At 42.4% G+C, this 8,972-nt stretch overlaps 1 protein-coding gene across 3 annotated transcripts in view; it reads left to right on the forward strand.

The window, feature by feature from the left end:
- The window catches only part of POMGNT2 (protein O-linked mannose N-acetylglucosaminyltransferase 2 (beta 1,4-)), a 29,495-nt gene extending 22,174 nt beyond the window's left edge, over positions 1-7,321 (forward strand). For 2 of the 3 annotated variants that reach the window (XM_068234471.1, XM_068234470.1), the window contains exon 2: positions 5,217-7,321. In XM_068234471.1, coding sequence (XP_068090572.1) covers positions 5,281-7,041 — 1,761 coding nt within the window. In that variant the 5' untranslated portion in view covers positions 5,217-5,280 and the 3' untranslated portion in view covers positions 7,042-7,321. Of the gene's footprint in view, positions 1-4,553; positions 4,755-5,216 lie in introns of those variants that run through there. The other variant, XM_068234472.1, reaches the window with a different exon arrangement.
- Positions 7,322-8,972: the final 1,651 nt, after the last annotated feature.

Genomic DNA, 8,972 nt, shown 5'->3' on the forward strand with positions numbered 1-8,972 from the left:
ACAAATGATCTCTTGAGATTCAAAAGGAAGGCTGTATACAGCCTGCTTGTGTATGGATGTATTTTCTATGTGTGGACATACTGTACATCAACCTACTTCCTGTTTTGGTGGCCATTTTGTTTGTTTATAAACAAACTTTTTAAAACAGTTTTTTACCACTTTTAATGCGGCGAGGAGCGGCGAAATTGTGTCAGAGGGTAATAGGAGATGTCCCCTAACGCACTGGTATGTTTACTTTTGTGCGATTTTAACAATACATATTCTCTTTAAGGCCTCTTGCACACTGCATGCATTTCCGATTGATTCCGCTTTTTAATCGGTTTTTACCTCCGATTTTTAATCTTTACTGCATGCTGCGTTTTTTAATCGGTTTTTCTGTTGAATGTATTCAGGGAAAATCGGAATTGAAAATCGGAATCAGAATCAGAAAACGGATTTGCAGTGTGCAGGGAGCCTCAGGGCTCGTTTCCACTTTAGCGAATCTGCATGCGGTGTCCACATGTGGATTCGCATAGGCAATGCAAGTGGATGGGGCTGTTTCCACTTGTGCGGCTGCGGGAGCGTTTTTTTGTGTGGCAGAAATCTGCACGGCAGAGCCGTCAGATTTCGCGTGCGAGAGGAATGCACGCGAATCGCCGCTAATGCTTGAATAGGGAAACCGCATGCGGGTTGAGCATGCAGTTTTTGCCGTGATTTCGCATAGGTATAATGTTAATTTACACAGGCAGTGACTTGGTTAAATTCGCACATACCCTTACCTATGCGGAATCGCGGCAAAACCGCATGCGGAATCGCACCCGCATGCGATTTCGTCCGCGGTGGAATGCAGGCGATTCCGCACCGCAACAGTGGAAACGAGCCCTCACACAGATGGCTGATCTGCATATTTGTCCTGTGCCTGTGCTGAGATCTAGCATGCACCCAGCTGGTGGATGAGAGCAGCTGAAAGGTGGTAAATTCAGCTGCTTACAGAAAAGAGTCCTAACTCGCCTCACAGGTGTTCAATGTTTGTGGGAATGATTTTGTGTTATTTTACTGTGTTTGGGGGGTGCAATTATTAGTCATTTTTGCAGCTGCTAGTCTTCTTGAGGTGTCTCAGTGGGAAACCCCATAGGGAAATTCTGCTAACGTGATTAATTGGTATATCAACAATTCTTCAATGACAGTACTCTCTACAACGTTAACCACATAAAGGGATCCTAAACTGAGAAGGACATGGATTTTTCCTTTTAAAATAATACCAGTTGCCTGACTCTCCTGTTGATCCTGTGTGTCTGATACTTTCAGCTACAGCCCCTGAACAAGCATGCAGATCAGGTGCTCTGACTGAAGTCAGACTGGATTAGCTGCATGCTTGTTTCAGGTGTGTGATTCAGCCACTACTGCAGCCAGAGAGATCAGCAGGACTGCCACGCAACTGGTAATGTTTAAAAGGAAACAGCCATATCCCTCTGTTTAGGTTCCCTTTAAGGGGGCACTATGGCAAAAATTGTAAAATTTAAAATATGTGCAAACATATACAAATAAGAAGTACGTTTTTTTCCAGAGTAAAATGAGCCATAAATTACTTTTCTCCTATGTTGCTGTCACTTACAGTGCATGGCATGGATTCAATTGGCTCTATGAAGTAGGACTTGGAACACCCAGAGGTACAGACTAACCAGAAAGCTCATGGTGAACCAGAACTCCTAGGAGTGTGTAAGGGGCTACAAAGGACCAAAAGGCCCTCTACTAAAATGCATGGAAACAAGTTTGCGTTCTAAAAACAGAAAGTATTTGCAATAATTCAGATTAGAGTGAGCTTAGAGATGTCTCGCACAATGCATCAGGCCTGGTGCACACCAGAGGAGTTTTTCTGAGCGTTTTGAGGTTTTAAATCTGCTGCTAATGTTATCCTATGTGTCTGTGCACACTGGAGCAATGAGGTTTTGTAAAAAAAACCCATAGCATTACATTGGGAAGAGCTTTTGAAACCTCTAAAAGCTCTTCCCAATGTAATGCTATGGGTTTTTTTTACAAAACCTCATTGCTCCAGTGTGCACAGACACATAGGATAACATTAGCAGCAAATTTAAAAACTCAAAACGCTCAGAAAAACTCCTCTGGTGTGCACCAGGCCTCACTGCTGAAATATGCAAATTAACCATTGTCGTCCTTAGAAGCTAAACACACCTCCAAATCCAGAACACTCCAATGAGTTCTGGTTCACCATGAGCTTGCTGGTTAGTCTGTACCTCTGGGTGTTTCAAGTCCTACTCCATAGAGCCAAATTAATTCATCGTTGAGTAAAGCACAAGCAGGAAAAAGAAAGAAGAGTCGGCACTACAGCTGAATACACATGCTAGGAGGGAGGCGGCAGGAAGAAACAGTCTTCTAAACCTTAGGTGCAGACAGCGTGCTCAGGCTTGCGTATGGACAGAAGATGCATATGTTGAGACAGAGTGGATAAGTCGGCGCTTGCTGTATACTGTCGTTTATTCCAAAGGTGGCAATACATCATATCACAAAAACATTGTGGAGGAGGTAGACATACCGTATAAGAAGGCTGTATGTGGTGGGTGGGTGCTGGGCACAGAAGAGCCTGACGGCCGTTTGGCGCTATATATGCGCTTCCACGGAGGCCTCCGTGGAAGCGCATATATAGCGCGAAACGGCACTCAGGCTCTTCTGTGCCCAGCACCCACCCACCACATACAGCCTTCTTATACGGTATGTCTACCTCCTCCACAATGTTTTTGTGATATGATGTATTGCCACCTTTGGAATAAACGACAGTATACAGCAAGTGCCGACTTATCCACTTTGTCTCACCAAATTAATTAATGCCATGCACTGATGAGGATCAACCAATCCGAATTACAAACTGACACATCAGTGCATTCCAGCGCATCTGGAGATGTTTAGCTTCTAAGGACGACAATGGTTAATTTGCGTTATATTCAGCAGTGATGCACTGAGAGACATCCCAGAGCTCACTCCAATCTGAATTATTGCAAATACTTTCTGTTTTAAGAAAGCAAACTTTTTGTTTTTTTACTTGTTAAACACAAATGTATCAACACTGGAATGTAAACAAACACTCTCTGAGAAACTGTCTCTGCTTCAGGCACACACAGTGTTCAGAATAGCTCTTTAAAAGGTTTTAATATATAATAAAAAGCAGTTATTATAGAAAAAGAATAAAATGCAATGCCAGCTTTCATGGCAAGAAAAACTACACTTTGGAAACTTGTAATTTGTAAACAGACAATATTACTTGTGCACAAAAGCAAATATGAGAACTGTATGAGTAATAAAAAGTAGGAAAACACATTTTCATTGAATGTTATGTCAGAGTTTCAGACCACTTTAACTGTTACTTCAGGAAGCTTAGCATACCGGACTAGCACCATATGTTTTTGGAAGTCCCTATCCCTTAGTTGAGCATTTCTATTCCCTCTCTTCATTTTGTCATCACTGTGTACTGGACTCAGTTTCTATGGAAGTTCAGTGAAGGTAGAACCTTAATAGAAATGCATCCTTTGTGCATGAAGTGAATCTGCTCACAACTTTCAGAAGCAGCAAAGCAGACCACTTTTAAAATGCATGAAGTCATTTGATATATCCAGGAACTGCAGATATACTGTAACCATTAATCTTTCCTGTTTTCTGCAGTCCTTAGAGAGCTGTGCTTTGACTATATTGGGTTCTCCATATTCATATATCTTCATAAAGTCATCTGCAGACAAGGACTGTTTGCATATGAAGCTACACAAAAGAGGCATCGTCAGCATAACTTTAGACGTGCTCCCTAACCAGACTACCTGACAGGCGGAAAGGGTAGTTTTAAAAGGATTGTGCAGTATTATTATTTTTATTATCATTGATTTATAAAGCGCCAACCTATTCCCTGGCTATGTACAAAGTAGGAAAACATACAAGGGGTACATAATCATACAGACAATGATATACATCAAATATGGACACTGGTACAAAATACAGAACTGGTGGTTACAATGAAAGATGTAGCATGATGAATAAAATGAACAACAAAATCCAAGACACAAAGGGTGAGAGAGCCCTGCCCTTGCGACATTACAATCTAAAGGAATGAGGGAAACGAGGTGGGGAGGTATGTGGTGTACATAAAGGCACAGTGTCTGTTAAGGTTATCTAGTAAGGAGTAAAACTTGAGAGGTTGAAGAGGAATGGCCTAAGTTAGAGCATATGCTTGTCGGAAGAAGTGAGTTTTGAGGGAGCGTTTAAAGATTTCAAAGGTTGGAGAGTGACGGTCGTGCTGTGGAAGGGCATTCCAGAGGAGGGCTGTGGCACGTAAGAAGTCTTGTATATGTGAGTGATTGTAGATTGTATGGTAGATTTATAGCAGAATTGCAGTAAGTCAAAATTTCTAAGAAGAAAATCTTTTTTTTTTTTTTTTTTTTTTTACAAAAATAAAATTTTGAAATGGTTAATATGCTTACTTTCAATTTCCATGAGGTTTTTTTTTTAGGTAAAATGTGCTGACAGAAAGCAGAGCCAAGCCCACCTCTCACTGTTATCAGGAGAGTTCTTTTTGATGTGCAGAGAGCAGAAAATAAGCTTGTTTGCAAAAGCCTTACTTACAAGGTCCCAGCATAGATTCCTCAGGCAGCAGTTAGAGGCAGAATGCTCTACAGATGCATCACTAGCCTGGATGCTAGCAAATGGTCTGTTGCTATGGAAGGTGGAGAAGGGACAAAGTGTGGTGCACCACAGAGCAGCTTCCGGTAGGCGGAGTAAGTAAGCGAACAAACATTTGCATGCCCCCTCATTGGAGTGAGTATCTGCAGTCGATCCCTTTTGAAAGCCCCTTGACTGATCTGGATTAGGATTACAGCACACATCCTGTCAGATCTCCAAGGTCTATATAACCGTGAAGTTGTGCACCAGAATGGTGTGAGGTGGAGAAACAACCGAACATTGGATATGTGTACCTGCAATTTGTAGATTTTGAAGGAAAATACTATATAAACTCCAGTTTGTGTTTGTGAACTATTTTAATTGAATGTGGGAGCACATCTTTATACGTGGCAGATAGTTTTGTGAATCCTGACTGAAGGGCACTAACACTGTTGGCTATACGTGTTTTTATTGTATATAATGTCCAACTGTAACTCCACTTACATTCTTTCTGTTGTTTGAATGCATGGTATAATACGCTTGTACTTATGGATCTTTTTTGCTGTTTTCTTCCTTAGGTCCCACTACAATGCTAAGCTGTACAAATGATGACATTCACCATTGATATCCTCTCATTTGGATATGTCGATGTGGTACTCCTGCAGAATGAACATATCTGCAGTATTTAATGCTTTGCTTGTATCCATCCTGGCAGCAGTGCTGTGGAAACATGTCAAGCTATGGGAACAATTCTCTGTTATTGAAGAGGAGTTAGATCTCACCCGTCAATCCCAGGAATTTTCACAAGTACGCATTGACTATCAGGCAGCTTTATATGCACTTGTGGAAGATGGCACTAAAATGGTTTGTACTGGCAGGATGCATACAGACCGCATCTGTCGATTTGAATCCCTCTGTTACTCTACAGAAGCCGAGGAGTTTGTCTTTTTCCATAGCAACTCATCCATTATGCTTCCAAACCTAGGAGCCAGACGCTTCCAGCCTGCTCTCCTAGACTTGTCTTCTGTAGATGACCACAATACCCAATATTTTAACTTTATAGAGCTTCCAGCTGCTGCATTAAAATTTATGCCCAAGCCTGTTTTTGTGCCAGATGTTTCTCTTATAATGAATAGGTTTAACCCGGACAACTTAATGCATGTTTTTCATGATGACCTTCTACCAATATTCTACACCATGCAGCAGTTTCCGGACTTGGAGCTGGACTCTCGTCTCTTCTTCATGGAGGGATGGGGCGAAGGCTCACACTTTGACCTCTATAAGTTCATGAGCAATAAACAACCTTTGCTGAAAGAGCAGCTAAAGACTCTGGGTAGACTCCTTTGCTTTACTAAGGCTTACGTTGGGCTAACCAAAATTACCACGTGGTATCAGTATGGCTTTGTTCAGCCCCAAGGTCCTAAAGCAAATATATTAGTCTCTGGTAATGAAATAAGACAGTTTGCAAAATTCATATTGGGAAAGGTAAACATTAGTTCTGACCAGAGTACCACGGAAGACTACATAGTGCTGTTCACACGGTCAGTAAATAGGCTCATTGTAAATGAGGCTGAGTTACTGCTTGCTTTAGCTCAGGAATTTCAAATGAGAACTATCACAGTTTCACTAGAAGATAATTCATTTGCCGAAATTGTGCGCCTGATCAGCAATGCATCTATGCTTGTGAGTATGCATGGGGCACAGTTGGTTATGTCTCTGTTTTTGCCAAAGGGAGCAGCTGTTGTTGAACTTTTTCCATACGCCATCAACCCAGACCATTACACACCATACAAAACTCTAGCAACCCTTCCAGGTATGGAGCTCCAGTATGTTGCTTGGCAGAATATGGAGGAAAAGCACACCATCACTTACCCTGAGAGGCCATGGGAACAAGGTGGCATTGCACATTTGGATGCTATTGAGCAGGAACGAATAATGAAAAGCAAGGAAGTGCCACGTCACCTCTGCTGCCGTAACCCGGAGTGGCTTTTCCGTATCTACCAGGACACCAAAGTAGATGTTCCATCTCTTATCCAAATCATAAGAAGTGTTGTAAAAACCAAACCTGGTTCTAGAAAGCAAAAGTTTGCAAATGGGTTGTACCCTGGAAAAGTAAGGGAATCCAGATGCCAGTCTTCTTCTTCAGGTGCCAGTATAACTAAGCTATCTGTTTCTTGGCAAATTCCATGGAATCTCAAATATTTGAAAGTTAGAGATGTCAAATATGAAGTATGGATACAAGAGCAAGGGGAAAACACGTATATGCCTTATATATTATCTTATCAGAACCACACGTTTTCGGAAAACATTAAACCATCTACGACGTATTTGGTGTGGATCCGCTGTATCTTCAATAAGACTCTTCTTGGACCTTTTGCTGAAGTTTTAGTGTGTAAGACATAACAGTGATAAGGTTTTATGAAACCACAGGGTCTACGCAGCCAGGACACTTGTGTATACGTTTTCTCATCAGCAAATTGCTGCACTAACTGAAAACAGTATAAGCTGTATTTCAAGTACACCCTACAATGACTTCTCATTTTAAAAGACCATGATCTGTGTGCAGAGTACGGTAACAATCAACTAGCAATGTCAGTTGAGGATCCTTGGAATCTGGCTGCTATCACTAACTCAGAAGTGTTACATTTCAATCTAGTTTTTCTTATAAAATAAGCATCAGTGCTGTAGTTGAGTCTTCTTTGTAAAATGTTACAGACTGTTCATGATAATCCTTGATCCTTGAAGGAGTTAATCAGATCCTTGAAGGAGGACTAAAAGTGCAATGCTTATAGTTTATTTATGTGTTTGAAGTGTTATCACTTCTTTTAAATGGTATTTATGAAATACATATGAACATTTTAAACCAAACCATTGAAAATAACTTTTATTATTCTACAGTGAAACAAGATGAATTTAAATGGCCATATCTCCAGTTTAACCTTATTAAATAGTGACAGGTTTGGGGGGAGAGTGGAGCTGAGCCAGCATGGAGGGGCTGTTAGAATATTTACAGTATTTTTTTAAAGGGAAGGTTCACGGTCCTGTATAAAAAAATTAAAAATACAAATCCACTTACCTGGGGCTTCCTCCAGCCCGTGTCAGGCAGGATGTGCCCTCGGCGCCATTCCGGAGGCTCCCGGTCTTCTCCGGTAGCGCACCCGACCTGGCCAGGCCGGCTTCCAGGGTCGGGCTCTTCTGCACTCCAAAGTGCGCCTCAAGCGGGCACGCTGACGTCATCGGACATCCTCCGGGCTGTACTGCCCAGGCGCAGTAGTTCTGTGCCTGCGCAGTACAGCCTGGAGGACGTCCGATGACGTCAGCGCGCCCCCGTGAGGCGCACTTTGGAGCGCAGAAGAGCTCGACCTGGAAGCCGGCCTGGCCAGGTCGGGTGCGCCACTGGAGAAGATCGGGAGCCTCCGGAGTAGAGCCGAGGGCACATCCTGCCTGCCACGGGCTGGAGGAAGCCCCATGTAAGTGGATTTGTATTTTTATTTTTTTATACAGGACCGCGGATCTTCCCTTTAAGTAGCATATTGCAGCCACTGATTAAGGTGTAATTACAGCCAAAATGTTCCCTCTGCTCCAGTAGATTTGAAAAAGTCTTGTTTAAGAAAAGAAAAAAAGTCTAGTTTAAAGGACCACTATTGCGAAATTTCTAAAAAATAAATCTAAAAAAGATTTATTCTGGAAAGAATGTTAGTAGAAGGCATAGTGAAGGGTAGGGAATTAGTTAAAAAATAAATCACCCTGCTGTTTACACATTCACGGCAGCGTGAATGTGACAGCTCTTCCCACGGGACAGCTCTTATCTGCTCTGGCTAAAATCACAGGAGGAGACAGATTTACTGCTTGAAAAGCCGCCGTTAGCAGCCCACAGTACAGTCTAAAATCTTAGCCAAGCAGATAGGAGCTGTCCCGTCGGAAGAGTCACGCTGCTGTGAATGTGTAAACAGCAGGGTGAATTAAAAAATATTTATTAAAAAAAAAAAACACTGCAGGGGATGATCAGACCCCACCAACAGGAAGCTCTGTCGGTGGGGGATCACTTGTGTGTTGTTGTGCGGCCCTGCAGCTTGGCCTTAAAGTAACAAAAATTTCATCCTGTTCTCTACCATCCTACAAGTTCCTAAACCTGTCGGATTTGTCGCCCTGTGTCTGGAAGGCTGCCAACTCTTCAGTGTGATCTGCTATGCACGCCCCCATCCCCCCCCCCAAGGCCCCTCTATGCACACTCCCGTGTGTGTGTGTTATTTACAGAAGCCAGCAGCGTCTCTGCTTTCTGATATCAGTGAGAGAAGAGAGCTGGATAAAAATCCTCCTCTGTTAGGCTGTGA

This window comes from Hyperolius riggenbachi, chromosome 5 (genome assembly GCF_040937935.1).
Source record: "Hyperolius riggenbachi isolate aHypRig1 chromosome 5, aHypRig1.pri, whole genome shotgun sequence".
In the NCBI taxonomy this organism is placed as follows: domain Eukaryota; kingdom Metazoa; phylum Chordata; class Amphibia; order Anura; family Hyperoliidae; genus Hyperolius; species Hyperolius riggenbachi.